The sequence below is a fragment of the Puma concolor genome, chromosome F2 (assembly GCF_028749965.1).
Source record: "Puma concolor isolate L17-30 chromosome F2, mPumCon1.1.hap2, whole genome shotgun sequence".
Taxonomy (NCBI): Eukaryota; Metazoa; Chordata; class Mammalia; order Carnivora; family Felidae; genus Puma; species Puma concolor.
In genome coordinates, this window is record NC_141684.1 from 73,900,626 (window position 1) to 73,924,375 (window position 23,750).

Below are 23,750 nucleotides of genomic sequence, written 5' to 3' on the forward strand. Positions count from 1 at the left end.
GCATACACTACTGAAAAGGAAGGAAAGGCAGCGAAGTCAGGGCTTCCGAGGAAGCGTGGTGACGTGTCCTGCGTAAATTTCAGGTGTGCGAGCTGCTGATGCCCTGAGCCCTCCGGCTAGGCAGGCAGGGTTGGGGCTTCCTGCCAGGATCAGCCTCAGCCATTTACCACAGTGTGCAACACTCATTACCTTTAGCATTTTCTATGTGAAAAGGTGGGACACACTAAGCTAGTAAGACTTCAGACTGATAAGGAATCCGAGGTAATGCCTGAAACCACAAATCGGGGTAAAGACTCAGCATGTCTTTAACAATCCTAAACGCCTCCTCAGAGAGTAACCACCCCATTTAACTTCTTCAGTATGGTGCGGTAAGAAGTAATTACAAAGTAAAATAATGACTGCCCTAATTAGAAAATCACTTTTGCTCAAAAAATGACCTATTAAATTCACACTGAAGGATGGCAATAACAAGCTGCAAACTCACTTCACAAGTTAAATGATCATTATTGGAAAATACACACAAGACCACCAACTCTCACTGGTCAGTCTTTCTTAACATGTACATATGATGCCCTATTTGAAGGTCATAATTTTATCTGTATAAACTATGTTCTACATAGACCGATGAACTTTATTCCAGAAAGGAGACTCAAAAAATAATTCACTTAAGGTAATGAAGTATCAGCTCTGCCTCTGCAGAATAGAGCATCTCCAAGTGGAAAAATTTAAGTTAGTGGACTCAAAATAATTTTGATTATAGATGCAATATAATTAATTAAAACATCTGCACTGTAGGGGCACCTGGGTGGCTCAGCCAGTTAAGTGTCCGACTTTGGCTCAGGTCATGATCTCGCAATTCATCAGTTCGAGCCCCGCGTCGTGCTCTGTGCTGACGGCTCGGAGCCTGGAGCCTGTTTCAGATTCTGTGTCTCCCTCTCTCTCTGCTCCTCCCCTGCTCATGCTCGCTCTCTCACAAAAATAAACATTAAAAAAAATTTTTTTTAAACATTTGCACTGTAAATTATGCTAATAGTGATCACTTAATATCCCATAAGCTATTTTGACAAACTGAAATATAATTAAAAATACTTACATTATCTATCGATTTAAGCCTGAGCCCAATCTTTCCATCTTGATCCTTACACAAAATGACTTCACGAATCCCTTGCTTAATTTCTGCTCTACGAATTCCAACGTCATTACCAGTTACAGGAGCCACCATATAGTTCATACTGGAAGGTCGTGCTACCAGCTGCTGACAAAAACATATACAACGTGTCAATACTTAGAAACATTCTTCATGAAAAAACCTAAAATGACAAGTAACTTGAATATACTCAGTTGTGGTTTCCCACAAAGTAATCTGCATACTGTTTCCTTCAAATAAATGGATTTACACAAAAATGTCCCCAGCTTTTATTTACTAATCCTAAAGGAAATTTATTACCACATGTATCACCTCCAAAAGATTCAATGGCTTTCTCTGTCGCCTTCTGAATTCACGGATATCTGCTTCATGTATACTCTGGCTTGTCTTCACTCAAACATATTATCCTTGAGCTTAAAGGCCACATCATACTCTTGAAAACACACATTTTCCAGAGGGTTCTTCTGTATATGGTCTGATGTATAGCCATCTACTGACCCTTTCAGAGTTTCTATAAAAGGGAGAACCTTCTTACCTCACAGTGCCATTGTAAGGATTAAAACTGCATGTTCCAGAAGTGCTGGCACACGAGACAGGATCATTCTCCTCCTCCACAGTGAACATTTATGGACTAACCAACTGTACGCACAAAGCAGACTGACCGAGAAGAGCTATACTTGGCATTCATGGCAGGTACCATGTTTCCAGTTTCTCAGTTTTCTCAAGTTTTCTTGACCAAAACTGGTTTTCTAGTTTAAGCGGACCCTTTCTTCAACCAAAAAGATAATGTGGGAAGAGCTTACCAAGCCTTCTTAATTGGAATCTGTCAAAAGAACCTCTGACCTACCTAAGAACTATGAGCTCAGAGCAACAATAACAGGGAAAAAGGAACCTCAACTACGTATTCACAGATTGCAAATTTTTGGTTCAGAATGTGTGGTAATTATGACCGCATATTCCTCAAGCTGAAAGTCTTAACGGGAGTAATGCACACATAAAATTATGCTAGAAATCAGAACACAATGCCAGAAAATATTACTTATGAGATTATACAGGTTCAAAACGAGATGATTACAGCTGTAAGAGACACAGGAAAATCAGGTAATGGGATAGAAACGGAAAAATTGAAGCCAATGAATTATTCAGTTTGGCTGGAATATAGAACAAAGGGGCAAGGGGGCTTTGGAGGGGGTTTTACTTTTGAAATATCTTTATTTTTTCCAGCAAGTATTTTTAAGTACTTGACCTACTAGGTGTTCTTACTTACTATGACCAACACCACATCATCTCTGCGCCCTACCCCCATTCTAAGCAAGCAACCATTTCCGGAGAGGGCTACTACAATAACCTTCTAGACCGTCTTCCTGACTGTCCACAGAGCAAAAACATAAATTTAAAAAAAAAAAAAAAAAAAGGAAACAAGGAAATCAGATTACACCACTCCCACAACTCAGATCCCAATCCCTTACCACGGTCTACAAGGCCACAGACCACCCGGCCCTCACTACCCCTCCAATGCCATCTGCTACCACCACGTCCTACCCTTGCTTCCTCTGGCCATCACACAAGTCTTGTCAAGTCCACCAAGTTCATTTCTGCCCGAAAGCCTTCAAGTTCTCAGTGTTCTCTTATCAGATATTCACGTGCCCTACTCCCTCATTTCCTTCAGTTCTGTACTCATCGTATGTCAACCCCTCAGAGAGAACACATATGCTCACGACATTGACATATAGCCCTGGCACTTTATTCATTTGGTTCATGTCATAAGCGCTGGCTTATTTGCCTACAATGCGAGTTGCACTGGCGTGTGTGGCGGGCGGGACACTGCTGTGGTTCACTACTAGATCTATCACACCTAGCACAGTGCATGGAACATGTGGGTTCTTAAGCTACTGGCTCTCATCTCCCCTCATTTAAGGTGCCAGTGGAAGACAGCACCCTGAAAAGGGTTCCAGCTTCTAGAATATATGCTTGGAACGTGATGCAGTTTTTTCCAAGGCCAGAATAAAAGATCTGGAAACCAAGGTGTGGCTGTGGGAATAGTTCCTCTCACCGTCATATCTAAACACACACACAAGTTTTGCATCCCGCCCCCCGTACCCCCATACCGAGCTCTACAGTGTGAAGGTCTTATTTACGAAGGAGGCATGCCTCCACCTGGGAGCACAACACTGTCTCCTCTGAATCAGAAGAACATCACCTAACCATTGTTTTGGACTTCATATGCCACTGAACAAAGGCAAGAGGAGGTTACTAAATTGGCTAGTGTGATTAATTCTGGTTACCAAGTGAAATTGGGTTGCTGCTTGATAACGGGTTCTAGACTATGTTTGGAATCCAGAAAGTTCTCTGAGATGCCTCTTAGGTCTTCCATGTCCAACAGTAAAATTAATAGAAAAATACACTTCAGCTTGTAGTCATGATGGAGCCAGAATTACCTCCTGCGATAAATAACCAGAAAACTGGAAAGATAGGAGGCAACAATTTTTGGACAGTGGACACTAGGTAGTGTAGGACAGTAATCCCTGAAAGATGGGAAACACATGAGGTGAGCCCTGTCATCACCTGGCTTTCTGCCCAGACCACTATCTGGACTGGAACACAGAAGTACAAGTCCCAAGCAGAGCACTGTGCTCTTGTTAGCTGAAAAGACAAAAATCAGGAAGGCAGAAGCAGCTAGAAAGACTGCTAGAATTTATAGGGCTGAGTTCCAAAAAGGAGGGAGCTACACAGAGAAAAAGCTCCAGAAAGCTGTACAGGGGTCTCCTTGAACCCTCTGCTGAATGCTAATCCCGGTATCTATGAAATAAGGCTCCAAAGGCCAGGCAAAGAACATGCAGGGAGCTGTAAGCTGAGGCTTCCCGCAGATCCCACACGACTGGGAGACATCCAGGGTCCTACCAGCAAGTGTGGTGTGCTCATTAAATACCCAGGACCTTCAGCAGAGAACCTGAGGGGACACACATGTTGAGTAATGGGGCTACAACAACCCTACAATAAAATAAAGGCTGCCCCTGGGGAGCCCGGGTGGCTCAGTTGGTTGAGCGTCCGGCTTCGGCTCAGGTCATGATCTCACAGCTCATGAGACCCACGTCGGGCTCTGTGCTGACAGCTCGGAGCCTGGAGCCTGCTTTGTACTCTGTGCCTCCCTCTCTCTCTGCTCCAACCCACTCGCATTCTCTCTCTCTCTCAAAAATAAACATTAAAAAATAAAAATTAAAAATAAATAAATAAAGGCTGCCTCAGACCTACCCTAACAACGTGTAAAATCAAGCGTCTGAATGACCAAGCTGATGCACATGTAACTGACTTAACTGCTTGCCAGAATAAGTGCCGACACTCTTTCTAGAAGTGCAACACGATTCAGCATCGAAAAACGTAAATTTCACAATATTCAGTTCGGATTTTAAAAAAACAGGTGGCCTGTGAACAAGGAGGAAAATGTAACCCACGATTAGGGGCAAGGGCAGTTAATAGAAACTCAGAAATAATAAATCATAAAATTAGCACACTGGGATTTTAAAATAGCTACTATGATTATGCTCAGTACACTCGAGGACTCAAAACCAGCTGGACCATCTAGAGAAGAAAAATACAGTATGTGAAATGAAAAATTCACTACATGGCAAAGGTTAGTAGAAATCTCCAGCAACAAAATAAAACAAAAGAGAAAGCAAGATGCTTAAGAATCCCAGGGATTTAGGGCACTTGGGTGGCTCAGTTGGTTAAGCATCTGACTCTTGGTTTCGGCTCAGGTCATGATCTCACAGTTCGTGGGATCGAGTCCAGTGTCCAGTCTGTGCTCACAGCACGGACCCTGCTTGGGATTCTCGCTCTCCCTCTCCCTCTCTCTCTTCCCCTCCCCTGCTTGCACTCTCTCAAAATAAACATTAAAAAAAAAAAAAAAAGGAACCCCAGAGAATCAGACACTTCAAAAATGGTTTAGGTCACCCCAGTAGGTATTAAGAAAAGACCAGCTCAAGGCAGAGGGGGTAAAGAATGTGTAGCAGTCAAAGGGAGTCATAATACCAACTACAGCATCACGATCAGTCACCAAAATAATCACAGTAGCCATGACTACCTTCTGTGATTGTACCTGTACGTACACCTTCTGTAAATACAGCAATTAATCTTTTTGTTTCCCACTTCCTTTACCCAAAATACCTGAATTTTTTATAGCAGTGAACTTGATACCTTTGTCTTTAGCTTACAAATATTCAGCTGGGAACATGAGTAGTGAGGAGTAATTGATATTGCACAGTCACTGGTACCACAGGCCGCTGCCCAGACATGGCTATGATAACTGGCATTGTCCCATTCTGGAGAAAGGGCAAGAGTAACGCCGTGACATCAGTGGTGACTGACTTGGCTTATACACCCCGGATTCAGAATGACTTTTCTGTTTCTAAAGGTTGTAAGCAAACAAAGAAAACCACAAGAGCATGCGACAGGAACCCCATGTGCCCAGCAAAGCCTAAAACGCTTACCGTGAGGGCCTCCCGTAACAGAAAGCGGACTGAACCTCGGTTTTACCAAGAATTACATCTTTTAAAAGGCACCTGCGAAGTAACTGCTGTCCCAGGAAATTAAAATCCTCGGAGAAGCGTGTGCACATACTGAGGAGTCAGAGGAGGAGGCAGTGCCAGCTCTTAAGCCACCCTCCTAGGCTCTATCTGGCGACACTGGGGCTTCCACGTGCAGACTGCGTGCGTATTCCTGGGTCAGGGGGCTTCTCGTCAGCACCCACCACAGGAGGCCGGAAAGCTAGCGGAGGACGAGTGCCTTGTTCCCTCCTCTCTGTTTCCTGTTCCTGTCTGCACGGCCTGGGCCTCACCCTTCATCTTGGGGGCAGGAGTTGATTCCGTTCTCCAGCTTTTACTGCCACTCCCAGAACCGGCCTCGCCACACCCTCTCCGAGGTGCCGGTGCTAACAGCGGTGTCCTCTCCTGCCAGGTCTGAGGCCCAGCTCCAAGGGGCCCTTCCCCCCAAGCTTGCGGGCTCTGCGAACCCCGAACCCTTCCCCGTGCCACCCCAGTGCTAGGAGCAGCAGCTACTTCCTGCAATTACATCTCTGTTCCACGTCCGCGTTTTCAAGTCTTCAACTTTTCTAATTTCTTCTGCTACCAAATGGGCTCTGACTGATCCAGGCAAGTTTTCAATAAATATTTGGTAAACAGATAAATGCCAGGTACCGTATTAAGTACTGGACTTATGGCAACAAGATAGACGTGGACCCTGTCTTTGTGATGTAATTATAATAAGTGCTATAAAGGGCTATGACCTTACAGCAAAGACCTTAATAAGAGGCTGTGAGATGCATCAGATTTAAGCCTAGAATCTGGGGTCTTATTACAGGGAGCTTTAGACTTCGGAGTGCTAGAAGATTGTGACCGAAGAGATATGACAGACCTGTACTTCAGAAAGATGAATCCAGCAGCAGCTTAGTACTGTTTGATATAAGAAGTCACTCGAGGGAATTGAAGAGGTTAGAAGTAGCCTGAGTAGGGTTATAGCGGCACTGGAATGACTAAAGGGAATACAAAAATCACAGTGAAGACAAAATCACCAGGTCTTCGTAACTGACTAAATGCAGAAGACTAAGGAGAACGGACTAGTCAGCGGCGTCTGAATTTTCACTCCTAAGAAACTAGAAAAGTGGTAAAAGGATGAAAGCAGATCATTTACGAAGTGAGATCCAGAAGGCAATCTAAAATTAGAGAAGTTACAGATCTGTGAGTTGGCCGTAAGACATTTTATCTATGTCTAAAATATGTTTTTATACAATTCAAAATTAATTACACTATACGTACCCCCTGAACTGATGCTCCAGGGACCAAGGCCATATTTGCACGGACTTCTTCTTCATTTAAACTCAGCCCCATGTACTGAGAGAGCTCCGGATACAGTTTAGGATAGAGACCTAACATAAATGAATGCATAAAGAAAAAAAGCACAGGAATGTTTAATATGAAAACTGTTGTTATGGGCTTCTAGTTGTATTTAAAAACTACATTTAATTTAGAAAATCTAGAATGAATTTAAATTAGCAATTTGGGGGGCGCCTGGGTGGCGCAGTCAGTTAAGCGTCCGACTTCAGCCAGGTCACGATCTCGCGGTCTGTGAGTTCGAGCCCTGCGTCAGGCTCTGGGCTGATGGCTCAGAGCCTGGAGCCTGTTTCCGATTCTGTGTCTCCCCCTCTCTCTGCCCCTCCCCCGTTCATGCTCTGTCTCTCTCTGTCCCAAAAATAAATAAACGTTGAAAAAAAAATTTAAAAAAAAAATAAATAAATTAGCAATTTGGAAAATCGTCTCCTTGTCTCTGTAATGACAATTAGAAATGGGAAATACAGAAAAAGTTTAAGGTGGAAGTCATAAAGTATAAAGACATTTGAACTGAAATAACCTCAGATTTCTAAATAGTGAAGAGTACAAATAATTTTTCCAAATAAATTATCTTGCCTTTTTTTCTTGAAATAAACCTATTTCTCAATTTCGTAAGCACAGCACTGATCTCCACCTCAGAACTGACTAAAATGTTTGTCAAGCCAGCTACTTTACAACTCATTTAATAAACACAGCTTTGAAATGATTCTTCTGAACTAAAATAAAAAAAATAAATCAAAGCTTAAAAATGTATTTAGTGTCAGAGCATTTAAAAAACATTAACCACATTCCAACGAAATCTTAGAAACAATATATTTAAATATCAGCAGTATTTAACTTAGTAGCAAAGCTAGGTGCTATTTCCCTAAGTTCCTTTTTACATGACTTGTGACTTAAAATGAATTTTCTAGAACAATGTTATAAGTAGTTATAAGATGACTGGCTACAAAAATCTATTTAATACTCCTTTTTTATTTTAAGTCATACTAATTAGGGGCTCTGGTCTAAACCTCTCTAAACACACAAGGAAAAGGAATCAGAGAAGTATATACGGAGACCTAGTAGAGGTTCCAGAATTTGGGACGCTCCCCCAAACGGAGGTGGTTGGAAATTTCAAACCCCACCCTCACCTCACAAAGGTGGAGGACAGTTCACAAAGTTCAAGGGCAGTAGCATGGGACACACAGTGCACATATACGGTTTTTTTCATAATGAAGCAGTCATAAATTAGGGGTTTATGGGGCTGAGATTTAACTTAATACACTTAAGTTTGATGAAATTATAAGACCTATCTTCATAGTCATAGTTCATTCTTTTGATTAAAGGATTCTATTTTGAAGTAAACATTTTTTTCCTACTATTACTGGAACTTGAACCACATATTATGCTACAAGTTAAAAAAATTCTTTTGGATTCCCTATTTCAGTCAAAGAAAGCTTAAACATATTTCTGTTCAAGAAGAATGAACCCAAAATATAAACCTACTTCCATCTTGAGAAATGGGAGCTGAAGCCTCAGACAAAATTGCTGGGTTGGCAGGGTTGGCAGAAAAGGCAGCTTGAGCCTGAAAAAGAAAAGAAGATTCTTACAACGCTACATATACTTAATTAAATTCTTCCATAATTTATAAGTTAAATTTAGTACTTCCAAAAAAACTAAAACATTTTAAGTCTTATTCAATAAAGTTTAATTTCAAATCCTTCAGCAATGTATTTTTCAAAGAAAATCTGCAAATCTAAAATACACTTTATATTCTGAATATTTTAACATTTACCATATACCATATGTGGGGCTCGAACGCTCGAGCCATGAGATTATAACTCGAGCTGAAGCTGGACGCTTAACCCAGGTGCCCCTAAACTGCATTATTTAATCCACATATTTATTTAATACACATATTTCCAATTTAATCCACATATTTATTTAATCCAGCCAAAAAGAATGAAATCTTGCCATTTGCAACAATGTGGATGGAACCAGAGTTAAAGTGTATTATGCTAAGTGAAATTAGAGAAAGACAAATATGACTTCACTCATACTTGGAATTTAGGATACAAAACAGATGAACATGAGGGAAGGGAAGCAAAAATAATATAAAAACACGGAGGGTGACAAAACATAAGAGACTCTTAAAATACAGAGAACAAACAAGGTTGCTGGCAGGGGTTTTGGGTGGGGGGATGGGCTAAATGAGCAAGGGGCATCGAGGAGGGCACTCGTTGGGATGAGCCCTGGGTGTTATACGTAGAGACGAATCACTGGATTCTACTTCTGAAATCATCGTTGCACTATGTTAACTAACTTGGATGTACGTTAAAATAAATACATAAATTTAAAAAAAAGAGAGGTGGGCCATACAACTTTACAATATTGTCTCTAAATGATACATGGTGATTTCAGAAAATCAGATCCGTATCACAAAAAGGATTTCATCTTGGAATACTTAATGTGGCATGCGCCGTGAGGCAGCCTGAGAGGAGTTCCTGGCATATTTCAGTAAGAGTAGCATGTTGACAAAAACATGCATTGCGAAATGACTTTGACAAATTTGTTTAAAAATTATACGTTATTTTAATCATTATTCTTTTACACCCATGATAAAGTATGCACTTTGCTTACTCTGTAATAATTTTGTATTTAGTACAGTGTATCCCTCTGCTTACAGCTGATAAAACGAAGATGATTTCAGCGGGATATGCCAAAACGGCAAAATATTAGCAACTTAAAAGTATTTAAATTTTTAGGTGTTTTTCTGATACGTGACTTTTTATATGAATCTGGTTGAGCTTTTTTCCTTCTACAAGTATTTGCAGAGTAGTGAGTAAAAGAGTAATGAAAAGTGTAAATGTCTGTGCTGACAGCTCAGAGCCTGGAGCCTGCTTCCGATTCTGTGTCTCGCTCTCTCTGATCCTCTCCCGCTCATGCTCTCTAAAATAAACGTTAAAAAAATAATGAAGTGTTATACCTATTCCTGAAATTAGTGCCAAGAGTAGTCCCAAAGAGGCTTGGAGTGATGGAAGCTTAATTTAAATAAGCACAGCCTATAAAAGCATTGGAGGGTACTTCATTCATTTGGGTTGTAAATATTTTGATATGCTTGTTATTGCATACTTTAGTATTGATTGTTTTACAATTTGTCACATTCTAAACTGAAATAAAATGCAATGAAAATCTCTATAATTTTATATAATAGTCCACAAACTCAGTGTATGTTGAATTTTCAAAGTTCTTTCAGCAGCTATCAGCTAAAATGAGCTAGGAGCCAGTGGATTACTTCTTGGATAACCTCTAAGGAAAAAAAAACTACTGTTCGGCACTCGAAGGAAATGAACTATCAAGCCATGAAAAGGCATAGAGGAAACTTAAATGCATACTACTAAGTGAAAGAAACCAACCTGAAAAGTCTGAAAACAGTATGATTTCAACTATATGACATTTTGGAGAAGGCAAACTATGGAGGCAGTAAAAAGATCAGCAGCTGCCAGGGTAAGTGGGGAGGAAGAGAGGAATAGGGAAGAACTTTTAGGGCCATATTTTGCAACACAGAATTCTGTATAACACTAGATTCTGTACAATACCATGGTGGCTATGTCATTACACATTTGTCAAAACAACACCAAGTACGTAACACCAAGAGTGAACCCTAATGTAAACAAACTATGGACTTTGAGTGGTAATGTGTCCGTGTACGCTAATCACTTACGACAAACATACCAATCAAATGAGGATACTGATAGTGGGGGAGGATGTGCTCTATGTATGTGTTGAAGGGAGGGGTGGTTAATTACAGGTTAACCCTCTGTAACCTTCCATTCTATTTTGCTGTGAACCTAAAACTGTTCTAAAAATAGAACGTAATAATTTTAAAAAAAATTTAATGTTTATTTATTTTTGAAGGCGAGAGAGAGAGACAGAGCATGCATGGGGGAAGGGCAGAGAGAGAGAGGGAGACACAGAATCCGAAGCCGGCTCCGGGCTCTTGAGCTGTCAGCACAGAGCCTGACATGGGGCTCGAACTCACTAGCCAGATCATGACCTGATCCCAAAGTCAGACACATAACTGACCGAGCCACCCAGGCACCCCTATTTTTTAAAAATTATTCCTTCTCATGATCTCATGAGTCTGTTTCAGGCTCCGTGCTGAGTGTGGAGCTTGCCTGGGATCCTCTCTCCCTCTCTCTGCCCCTCCCCGACTCTCAAATAAACTTTTAAAAATTGTTTTTTTAATGTTTAAAAAATTGTTCCTTTTTACGTTGGGTATATTTTTCTATTCTTGTACTCATTGCTTCTGTTCTTATCCAAGACATACTGAAGTGAGACTATATAGAGAAAGCTCTCTGCTAATAGGGACATATTTAATTATCACATAATCTGTAGTAAAGATAAAACACAAGAAAGAAGGTACATCAAGGACTTAAAGACTATACACCATTAAAACGTAGCCAACTATTTCACACTTACTGGAAATCTCAAACTACTAAAAAAAAAAAAAAAAAAAAAAGGAATGGGATCCCCAAGGAGTCCCTTCCAGGGCATGCACGTGGAGACACTCGCGTCAACCTCATAATGGATAGAGATTCAGGGATTGTATGATGCTAAGAGCAACAGCCTAATGGCTTTTGTGAAATAGTTTACACAATATGAACTGCCAGTTCGCTGCTGCAATTTAGCTTTGCAGTGGTGTAGAAGGTCAGAAGATTAGAAAATAAACGCTGCTTCTGCAGGGGCATCTCAAGCACAAAAATAAACCTATCTCTATCTTAGAAAATGAAACAAGAAAGACCAGCCCAGGACTACAGTGACTAAGGCAGGACTATTTTTAAATACAGAAAGAATAAAAAGCCAAGTTTCCCCCTACCTAACTCATGGTTGTATTTCTAAGCAGCTAGCTTCCTGCTCAGAACATTAAAAGGTCTTCTAATGGAAATACCCATATAATTTGCTTCTCCTTAAAGAGGTCAGTGTGATGCATTCGTAGCCCTCTTTATTTTCCAATCAAACATTTATAAATATCAACTTTCCTTTTTCTGTTTTTCAAAAATCAAAAACTTCTGTTCAAAGGCAACTCTGGTTAGAGTTCAATTCTATAAAAACTAACAGAAAACGATGAAAACAGATTAGTCATTCCTTCAGATCCATCTGCAAATCCTTACTGATGTCTTATTAATGGCTTGTTATTCGTGAAGGCTAAATATTTCCGACACAAGCTTTTTAAAAACAACGTATGCTTGTTCAGATGAATTTTGCAGAAATAAAACTATATAAGAAAAATGCTGACAAAATACTGAAGAGAGAAGGGATAGAGCATTACATGACTGAACAAACCTCTTAAAATTGAAGCATCAAAGCCTTTAGCAGCTGAACAGATTTCAGACACTTTTACCAACCGTATTTTAATATCCTCAGTGGATTTATAATGGAAAATAAATACTCATGATGTCCACCCATATTTACCCAATCATTGCTATAAGCTAATAATTTCAGCCATACAACTGCTACTGTTATTGCTGGGAGTTTTTCACCCTAGAAAGGCCAACATTTTGCCCAAAAAAACTTACATACTTGAGGTTGCTTAAGACTTCTTGCAGGCTTAGAATAAGCTTTTTAATTTTTTTTAATGTTTATTTATTTTTGAGACTGAGAGAGACAGAGCACGAATGGGGGAGGGGCAGAGAGAGAGGGAGACAGAATCGGAAGCAGGCTCCAGGCTCTGAGCCACCCAGGCGCCCCAATTTTTGAGAAAGAGACAGAGCATGAGCAGGGGTGGGGCAGAGAGGCAGAGAGAGAGAGAGAGAGAGAGAGAGAGAGAGAGAGAGAGAGAGAGACACAGAATCGGAAGCAGGCTCCAGGCTCTGAGCCATCAGCCCAGAGCCCGACGCGGGGCTCGAACCCACGGACCGTGAGATCGTGACCTGAGCCGAAGTCGGACGCTCAACCGACTGAGCCACCCAGGCGCCCCAATTTTTGAGAGAGAGACAGAGCATGAGCAGGGGTGGGGCAGAGAGAGAGAGAGAGAGAGAAAGGGAGACACAGAATCCAAAGCAGGCTCCAGGCTCTGAGCTGAGAGCACACAGCCCAATGTGGGGCTTGAACTCACGAACTGCAAGATCACAACCTAAGGAAGTCGGACACTCAATGGACTGAGACCCAGGTGCCCCTATAATAAACTTTTTATGTCTGTTAAATAATTACTAAGAAGTAAATCTTACTTGGAGTAAACAAGGATCTTCAGGATAAGAAGCTTTGAAGTAATTAACAACTCAGAAACAATCTCACCGCATTTATCATTTTAAAAAGGTTTTAGGACTAATGAAGGAAATCACGGAATTTCATTTACCTTATCAAATTCAAAGAATAAACAAGAGGGGCGCCTGGGTGGCGCAGTCGGTTAAGCGTCCGACTTCAGCCAGGTCACGATCTCGCGGTCCGCGAGTTCGAGCCCCGCGTCGGGCTCTGGGCTGACGGCTCGGAGCCTGGAGCCTGTTTCTGATTCTGTGTCTCCCTCTCTCTCTGCCCCTCCCCCGTTCATGCTCTGTCTCTCTCTGTCCCAAAAATAAATAAACGTTCAAAAAAAAAAAAATTAAAAAAAAAAAGTTATTTAAAAGAATAAACAAGAGCTAAAAAAAAAATGAGCTTATTTATAAGATCAAGTTTAATGTAAACTGGAAAAAAGGATAGGTTCATTAAATACTACAAATTATCCCAGTTAAAAAGAATAAAAACTCACAAAAACAGCAAGAATTGACCCCTATTTCCAACTTTCTTAAGCAGAAGACTCAGTCTTCATTCAAAAACTAAATTTTCTTTTAAGTTTATTTATGTAGCTAGAGAGAGAGGAAGAGCATACACAGGGAGGGGGAAAAAGAAAGAGAGGGAGAGAAAATCCCAAGCAGGCTCTGCACTGTCAGCCCGGAGTAGGGCTGGACCTCATGTCCAGAGACCACATGTCCATGTGAGATCATGACCTGAGCCAAAATCCAGAGTTGGATGCTTGCTTAACTGACTGGGCCACCCAGGTGCCTGCCCCAGAAGCATCTGTCTTCAAAACTAATACTCACATGAAGTACTACAAAAAACATTTGACTTAATGAAATACATTTAGAGGACAAACACGTGAAATGTCTGCCACTTATACCTAAAAGGAAGTAAAACCCTTCACTTTCATTGTGCTTTTACGCTACTTCTAAAAGCATTCACCATTTCTGTAATTTTTAACTTCGAAGAAAAGGCAAAGACTCATTTTAAAAATCAGTCATACCTGAAGATCCAAGGGAACAATGTACTAATTTTAAACAAAACTATGAACTGCCTAAGGAGTTGAAGTGTATTTTACCAACTTAAATATATAGTATTTAAATTTTGTTCTTAAAATCAACCTATCTTTAAAGAGCTTTAAGTCCAGTTTTAAAGAAATAATACCCCATGCCCATTAACTCACAGTGAAATAAAAAAGATTGGTAGCTTTTCTGTAACTTTTTAGTCTGCAATTAATAAACTGAAAAAAGTTGAACTGTAAAAATGAATGCATCTGCTATTTAAGTTTCTTCCTTCACTTCACCTATAACTAGAACATTATGACATTACATATATATTTTTTAAAGTACACAAACAGCTTAAACATACCTGAATAACTTTGTCTACCTTCAGGTCTTCAAGAGATGGGTACAGAGACATTTTCGCAGGATTTTTCTAAAGGAAAAACAAAAATAAATTTCTTTAATTCAAATTTCATTGAAATTTAAATAATATGCATAGCCAGCAACATATAAACCAGCAATACATGTGAACATGTGTAAATTTTTAACACGGTAAGAAACATCTGAACTGTAAGACACATGGAAAAATATGAACATCTAGACTACACTAAAAACTGATTACTGGTTAGCAAACTATTTCTCCTTCCCTTACTACTACTACCAAACTGTATCCACTGCAGATTTTAAATTTCCCTTCAAAGTCCACTTCAAAAGTTTAGAAAGTCAAAGAGTACAGTTATGTGACTTACCTAGTGTGCACACGCACTTGGCAGATGTGCAATGATCATATCCTAACAAAACCCTAAAAGAGTTCCTATGCAGTATCTACAGAATCTCTATCACTAGGAAACACACACACACACACACACACACACACACACACGTAGTTAGAAGAAACAATAGACAGCAATTATTAACAATAGTTTTATCTTCAGGACACACGAATGATGCAGATATTAAGGGACTAAGGAATAAGAGAAATTTTTACATTAAAAAAAATTTTTTTAATGTTTATTTATTTGCAAGACAGAACATGACCAGGGGAGGGTCAGAGAGAGAGGGAGACACAGAATCTGAAGCAGGCTCCAGGCTCTGAGCTGTCAGCACAGAACCCGATACAGGCTCGAACTCATGAATCATGAGATCATGACCTGAGCTTAACTCGGATGCTTAACCGACTGAGCCACTAATAAGGAGCCCAAAGAAATTTTTACATTTTAGACATTTCTATACTGTTCAATGTTTTTTAGTGACCATGAGTTGTTTTTTCTAGTAATTTAAAACAAAGTTCTTTAGAAGTATTACAAGGATATGTACTTTAAAATTTTGTTTGGCTATTTTGAAATAGGTATCTGGTACCTTCTTTAAAGCCAACCAAACAGAACATATCCCAAACTGGCATAGGGTAGGCAGGACAGAGATTCTGGAACTAGCTATCAATTTATTACCTACCTCCCCTCTCCAAATCCAGGCATTCCTCTAGGCTCTGCGATATGGAGACGGGCCCCTTGAACACTGCTCTGTGACCAGCAGCACCAGGTTAAGCTCCGTCAGTGCAGGGAGCTGGAGATCCGCTGGAGGAGAGAGGGTTTTCGCCTCCAGGGTCCAGGACACCACTCTGGCCAGGCCCTCGCTGTACCTGCTTCTCTAGCACCTTGCTCCCTCCCACCAGGGAGCGGCTTCTTTAGCACCCGAGGCCCACAGCGCACAGAAGCGCCTCGGACCCGGCACCGCGCCGAGCAGCTTCCGGCCTGCTGCCACCCGCGAGGCACCTCCCCATGAGTAGCTCTCCCTAACACCGCCTCATGTGCAGCAAGTCCCCAGAGACAGCACCATCCTGGCCTCCACCAGCACCCCAGAGGGAGAACGGCCAGGAGGGTTGCTTTTGAGACGCCGACTTCACCCTCCACTGAGCAAGGCCCGCACTCCCCAAGGCCCGGGTCTCAGACGCAGGAAGAGGGCAGCCTCTGGGGGCGCTCCAGCTCAGCCCTGGGGGTAGTAGGTACCTACTAAATCTGCTCTTCCTGTATTCATTAAAGTTGTCTTTACTTTTGGCTAACCAATTCTTGTCCCTTTAATCATGTTATAGTTAATAATTCCGTCCATTCAACTTTCACCGTTTAAATTGCTGTATCGCTTCCATTTCTTGACTGGATGCCGAACCACCGTACTTTTTAAAAAATTCATATCCCTCACATACCATAAAATTCACTTTTAAAAGATGCAATTCTACAGTTTTAATATGTCTACAGTTGTGCAACCCTCCCTACCATCTAATATTAGAATATTTCCAGCACCTCAAAAAGAAATGACACGCCTATCTATTCTCCCCTCCCTCCAGCTCTAGACAATTAAGAATCTACTTTTTGCTTCTTGATTTGCCTATTCTGGATATTTAATTTAGAATCACAAAACATGTTGACTCTTGTATTTCTTTCTTTTGCACTTAGTATAATGCTTTCCAAGTTTCTCATGCTGTAGCATGGACCAACACTTCACTCCTTTTTATGACTACATAATATTCCATTGTAGAGAGACACTGCATTTGGGGTATCCATTCATCACTCGATGATATTTTGGGTTTTTACACTTTTTGACTATTGTGAATAATGCTGCTAATGATGCTAATGAACATTCACATCCAAATTTTTGCGTAAACATGTATGTTTAATTCTCTTGTCACGCAGGTAAGAGTAGAACTGCCGAGTCACGTGGTAACTTGATGTTTAACTTTTTGAGGAACTGTCGAACTGGTTTCCAAAGTGACTGCATCATCATACTCTGGCTTTTCAGATCGCATAAATCTTTTGCTTTTTACCAAAGTGCATCACTTGACATTCCCACCAGTAACAAATAGCAGAGGGTCCAAATTTCCCCGTATCTTCGCCAATACTTACTATTGTCTTTTTGACTACAGACACCCTAGCATACATGAAGCTGCACCCCATGCAGTTTTGACTTGTATTTCCCTATGACTAATGATGTTCTGCATCTTTTCATTTGGTTATTGGCCATTTGTATATCTTAGGGAAAATGCCAATTCGAATCCTTTGACCACTTTATTACTTTCTTTCCTCTCTCTCTTTTTTTTTTTTTTTTTTTGCCTAATTCTCCTGGGATAGGGCCTCCAATAAAATGCCAAATAAAAATGGCCTGATAGTTTTTCAGGGGAAAATAGGGCTTAGGTTTATGAATAAAATACAAATTTATGTGAGAGCACAATTTAAAAAAATGACTTAATTCTATTCATCCGGGGGGCGGGGGAAATGGGAGTACCTTTCCTGTGTCTCAAAAAATCATTTCTCTAACAGCTTCCCCCTTAAACACATTTTATTTACCTTTCCAACCATTTTATCAACCTCATAACATCATCTGGAATTCACTGGAACAAATGTTGACTCTGAATCTAGCACTATTTCTATTTTTGGTTTCTACTTCCAGTGTTGCCACTGGCCACCCACAAGATCCCCTCTTCCTCAGGAAAAATGAATTGGATGAGTGGTAAGTTTCAAAACTCAGTGAATTTTCTCAGAGATTTTCCTCATAGAAGCTTTCCCTCCAATAAATATTAACTGAAGTTGTCTGAACAACTCTAAGGCTGCTCATTCCCCAGAAGTGACTTCACACTCATACAAATACTCAAATTCAATCCCCGAAAAAATAAATGGCTTTTCAGACATTTTTTAAATATCAAGTATCACCCCAACCGATGCTTTTTTAAAAATTTACTTTCAGGTTTGCTCTAAGTATGCTGACCTTAATTAACTCTCACCACTTTTCTAAAATACAAAGGATTCCTGGGGCGCCTGGGTGGCGCAGTCGGTTAAGCGTCCGACTTCAGCCAGGTCACGATCTCGCGGTCCGTGAGTTCGAGCCCCGCGTCAGGCTCTGGGCTGATGGCTCGGAGCCTGGAGCCTGCTTCCGATTCTGTGTCTCCCTCTCTCTCTGCCCCTCCCCCGTTCATGCTCTGTCTCTCTCTGTCCCAAAAATAAATAAACATTGAAAAAAAAAAATTTAAAATACAAAGGATTCCTTAATGATTTTCCTTCACAAACTATTGTTGTGGCCTCATTTCACATCATTTCCTTTAAGCATTACAACATTCCAGCCACAAACTACTTGCTATTTCCCAGCCAGGTCTAGCGCTTCTGTGTCTCCGGATCTTTGCAAAAGCTGCTTCCTCTTCCCAGAATGTCCTTCCAGGACTTCTCCATCAAAATCCCAGTCAAGAGCCACTTTTGTGAGGACACCACTGATGACCTCAGTCTGACACCGTTTCTCTCAAGTCACCAGCGTCATTCTGCCTTACGTTATATAGCTAGTTTACGTTTATCTCTGTTCTTGAGGTCAAGGCCTTTAATTTCTTATTTATCTAGCATGATGTCTTGTCCTAAACCAAGTCAAATGTTTATTACATTTTTATTGATATTGTCAACAGCAGTAAATATCTTTCGAACATTTATTGAAAAGTTCAATTTTCTTCGCCTCCAAGTCTACATATTTGAACACAACCCTGTTTAAAGCACTTCCAGGATAATAATAAATTCTTGTATTATTTTTCTGAAAGGCTCTATCAACTTGTATGAGTTAATCTTTGGTCTAATCTTAAGTGTCAACAATAAGTAGTTCTTTCTGAAGAACTACAAAGCTATCTTTGAAAAATCCTTTCAAGTATGGCTGGAATTTCAGAATGACTAATGATGAGATTTAAGGGGATTGTGAAAATAATTCTATTACATCAGTATGTGAATTCTCATTTCACTTTCTCTTAAAACGCCCCTCACAGACTATCATCGGACTGACTATACAATTTTGTTTCCAAGCCTCCCCTACAGCTGAGAATCAACTGGTGTATATCCTACTCACCCTGAGATTAGTAGGCAAAACATCCTGCCATCCACTCTACTCCACCAGTTCAGTACAACATTCCTGATTGTAACAGCTTTCTTTCACTGGTCTAATGCCTGGAAAGAACTGGTGTTCTCCATTTACCCCTACACCAGGTTTGGCCCACTCTATGCAAACCTCATGGGCTCTGAACTTTCTCCATGCATAATGAAAGGCCTCTGCATCCCAGGCCTTAGAAAATAACCCCCAAATTCGTTTCTACTAAGAGGTTTCTCAGGGCTTGAAATAGTGCCAGGGTTTCTTTAGAATATCTAAAAATAAAAATTACCCAACTACTCTGCCTCAGTATCCAGTTTCCCATTTGACTCTCCATTTCCTCAGGGCAGTGTCAGGGTAACTTCCCTGGAGTCTTTCTATCTGGGTGGCCTAAGGCCTCCATAACTCAAATGCCATATGTGATATTTCAGAACATCTAGAAAACCTCTAGAAAAAAAAATATAGATGTTAAGCTCCTTGACATTCATCTTGATGATGATTTTTTGAATGTAACACCAAAAGCAAAGGCAACAATAGAAAACTAAATAAGTGGGACTAAAACTAAAAACTTCTGCAGAGCAAAGGTAACAATCAACAATCGAAAAGGCAACCCACAAAATGGGAGAAAACACTTTCATGTCATATATTTGAAAAGGAGTTAATGTCCAAAATAAAGAATTCATACAACTTAAGCGTGCGAACGCACAAACACACACACAAATCTCATTTAAAAAAACGGGCAGAGGATCTGAACAAACATTTTCCCAAAGATGACATACAAATGGCCAACAAGTATATGAAAAGATGCTCAACATCATTAACCATCGGGGAACTGCAAATCGAAACTACAATGAGATATCACCTCTACCTGTCAGAACGACTGTAATCAAAATGACAAGAAAAAAGTGTTGGTGAAAATCCGGAGAAGGAACCCTTGTGCATCAATGGTGCAAACATAAATTGGTGCAACCACTGTGGGAAACAGCACGGAGGTTTCTCAAAAAATTAAAAACTGAATTACCAAGCAATTCCACCTTTGAGTATATATCTCAACACAAACACCAACGTAAAAAGATATCTGCACCTCCACGTTCAAAGCAACACTATTTAAAATAATCAAGACACAGGGGCGCCTGGGTGGCGCAGTCAGTTAAGCGTCCGACTTCAGCCAGGTCACAATCTCGCGGTCTGGGAGTTCGAGCCCCGCGTCGGGCTCTGGGCTGATGGCTCAGAGCCTGGAGCCTGCTTCTGATTCTGTGTCTCCCTCTCTCTCTGCCCCTCCCCCGTTCATGCTCTGTCTCTCTCTGTCCCAAAAATAAATAAACGTTGAAAAAAAAATAAAATAATCAAGACACAGAAGCTACATAAGAGTCCATAAATGGATGAATGGGTAAAGAAAATGTGGTATATATATACAATGGAATATTTTCAGCCATAACAAAGAAGGAAATCTTGTTATTCATGAATAAAGGAATGAACAAAGAAAATATAAGACACACAAACACACACAATGGAATATGCCGCAGCCTTAAAAAAATAGGATATCTTGCTATTTGCAACAACATGGACACACCTTACGGGCATTATGCTATGTGAAAAAAGTCAAAGACAATAACCATCTGGTCTTTATTATATGTGGAATCTAAACAACAACAAAAACAAAAACAAACTTGTTGATACAGAGAACAGACTGGTAGTTGCCAGTGGTGGGGGAAGGTAAGGGATGAGCAAAGTGAATGAAGAGAGTCAAAAGGCACAAACTTTCACTTATAAAATAAATCCTGATGATATAATGTACAGGATGATGACTACAGTTAATAATGCTGTACTGTATATCTGAAAGTGCTAAGAGAATGAATCTTAAAAGTTCTCACCACAAGGGAAAAAAACTATGTGTGGTCATGATGTTAACCAGACTTACTGTGATCATTTCACATTATATACAAATATAAAATCATTCTGTTGCACACCTGAAACTAACAATGATATAGGTCTCCTCTGAACTTTAATAAAAGTTTTTAAAAATTAAAAAATATAGTGAGGGGCGGGGGAGCCAAGTCTTAGTCTCAGCTCTGCCACCAACTTAATTTGCTTTCCAGGGTCTCAATTTAACATATGACATCAACAAAGTATCTTTCCTGTAAGGCAAAAATTTTTAGAACCCATTTGTTTCTTAAATATCTGCCACCACAAGGTATATTCCTGGAACTCTTCAACAGCAAAGGGCTTGAATGTTCTAGTCCCATAAGTTATTTTCACAGGAAGTCAGCATATCAAACTATTCTCTTATTTAAACACAGAAGTAGCCTAATTAGCTTACAATTACTGTAAAATAAAATATGGTACAAAACATTTTTAATTAGCACAAGAAACAACAAATGCACATCAGTAAAGGAACCTAAAGTACACTCATAACCCCTTTATCTGCAAGGGACACATTCCAAGACCCCTACTGGATATATGGACTAGTTATAACACTGAACCTAAATACACTATGCTTTTTCCTACACATATGTATCTACGACAAAGTTGTAAGCATACTAAGAAATTAACAATAATAAAACAATTATAAAAACATACTGCAAAAGTTATATGAATGTGTTCTCGTTCTCTAAATATCCTTTTGTACTATAGTCACCCTTCTTATGATGTTAGGTGATAAAACAGATGAGGTGAGGTGAATGACATAGGCATTGTGACCTAACGTTAGGCTACTACTGACCTTCTGATAATACATCAGAGAAGAATCATCTGCTTCCAGACCACATCTGACCATGCAGATAAAGGGAGACTACTATAGTACCGTAATCTAGATTCCTAGCCCAGAAAATGAAACAGTCAAGTCTGGAGTCAGGTTCAGAAATCTGCCCTCAACACTGTGTACCCATCAGGGTCCAATGAGTTCCTTTTTTTTTTTTTGGAGTTCTGTTTAGCTACTTTTATTCTTTCATACAGATCATCCAAAGAACAAAGAGGAAGAAAAATGTTTAAATGTAGTAAAATCACTCTATCTTATAAATTTAATAAGGGCTCAACTGGATTTTTTTTTTTTTTTTTTTTTTTTATAAAACTAAGATCTATTATGAGATCTTAGTGAACTTATTTTCCTCTGTCTTTGAAACACCTGTTTCATCAATCTAGGAATTATTTCATCAGAATTCATCAGTTATCCCCAACCATGCTAAAAAACCAAATTAACAAAAAATAAGATCACCTAGAATGATGCAATAGTAAATTAATCACACTCTTTCATCCTTCAGTTTGTACTGGCCAGAGTATTGCATCCTCTTTCAAGAATATATATACTCTTTAGACACCACATTTGTAGCTTATTTTCTAAACAAGCATTCCTTGAACACTTGGAATTTTTCATTTTTCACCCATGATGTAAGAAGAAGGAAACTGAAGGAGGAAGTTATTTACTAGATAAATCAGAAGATAATGCAAAGTGACAAGTAGCTGTACTCTAGGCTCTTATGATAATGAGGAAATTGATTATATAAGCAAATCACAGACTGGGTTTTCAGATGACAATACCCTAATAGAGGGGCGCCTGGGTGGCGCAGTCGGTTAAGCGTCCGACTTCAGCCAGGTCACGATCTTGCGGTCCGTGAGTTCGAGCCCCGCGTCGGGCTCTGGGCTGATGGCTCAGAGCCTGGAGCCTGTTTCCGATTCTGTGTCTCCCTCTCTCTCTGCCCCTCCCCCGTTCGTGCTCTGTCTCTCTCTGTCCCAAAAATAAATAAACGTTGAAAAAAAAAAAAAAAAAAAAAATTTAAAAAAAAAAAAAAAAAAAAAAAAAAAAAAAAAAAAGACAATACCCTAATAGAAATTCTTCAAATCTAAGAATCAGTAGGTAAATATATATCTCTAATAAAGAAATAACTTTTCACTCAGTTTTACTAAAATATTATCATCTTTTTACTCTTATATCTGTGAATCAAAATTTACTTGATATGGCTTTTAAATAGCCAAATGAAGGCTGGTGTTTAAACAAAGATGATTGGAAGGAAACTAATGTAGAGAAATTTTTTAAAACTCAGCACATTAATTACCCTAATTGGAGTTTATAATATAAAGTATAAGTGAAAATTCTCTGCAAATATAGAACAAAGATAGTGTTCCCCTCAAAAAGACATTAATATTTGCAAAAGTACTGCATTTTGACAATGCAAATACAAAAATTACCAGATGGTAAAGACAGAATCTATTAGAGATATATTTGAGATCTAGAACCAGTATTGTTTTGACAACAAATATCATGAAGTAATGACAAGCTAGAACATATTAGAAACATATTCGAATGGAAACAATATTTATAAGATAGACACATGCTAATTTCCTTTATTACAATTGATGAGCAATTAGTTGTACACAAAAAGATGTTGCCCATTTCAGCCACATACGCTTTCAAATCCAGGAAATGTTACTTATTTCTTTTTTTTTAATTTTTTTTTCCTGCTCTCTGTGTTATTTATTGTCTGCTACACATATTCTCAGGTTTGTTTTTTTTTTCATGTTTGTTTATTTTGGGGAGAGGGAGAGACAGTGTCAGTGGGGGAGGGGCAGAGAGAGAGGGAGACA

At 39.7% G+C, this 23,750-nt stretch overlaps 1 protein-coding gene across 3 annotated transcripts in view; it reads right to left on the reverse strand.

Annotated features, from left to right (window-relative positions):
- Window positions 1-23,750, reverse strand: part of SDCBP (syndecan binding protein) — a 35,393-nt gene that overhangs the window by 5,328 nt on the left and 6,315 nt on the right. The window contains exons 1-5 of one of the 3 annotated variants that reach the window (XM_025922846.2): window positions 15,738-15,762; window positions 14,653-14,718; window positions 8,515-8,593; window positions 6,958-7,067; window positions 1,094-1,255 (exon numbers count right to left, since the gene is read on the reverse strand). In XM_025922846.2, coding sequence (XP_025778631.1) covers window positions 1,094-1,255; window positions 6,958-7,067; window positions 8,515-8,593; window positions 14,653-14,703 — 402 coding nt within the window. In that variant the 5' untranslated portion in view covers window positions 14,704-14,718; window positions 15,738-15,762. Of the gene's footprint in view, window positions 1-1,093; window positions 1,256-6,957; window positions 7,068-8,514; window positions 8,594-14,652; window positions 14,719-15,737; window positions 15,763-23,750 lie in introns of those variants that run through there. The other 2 variants (XM_086695026.1, XM_086695025.1) reach the window with 2 other exon arrangements.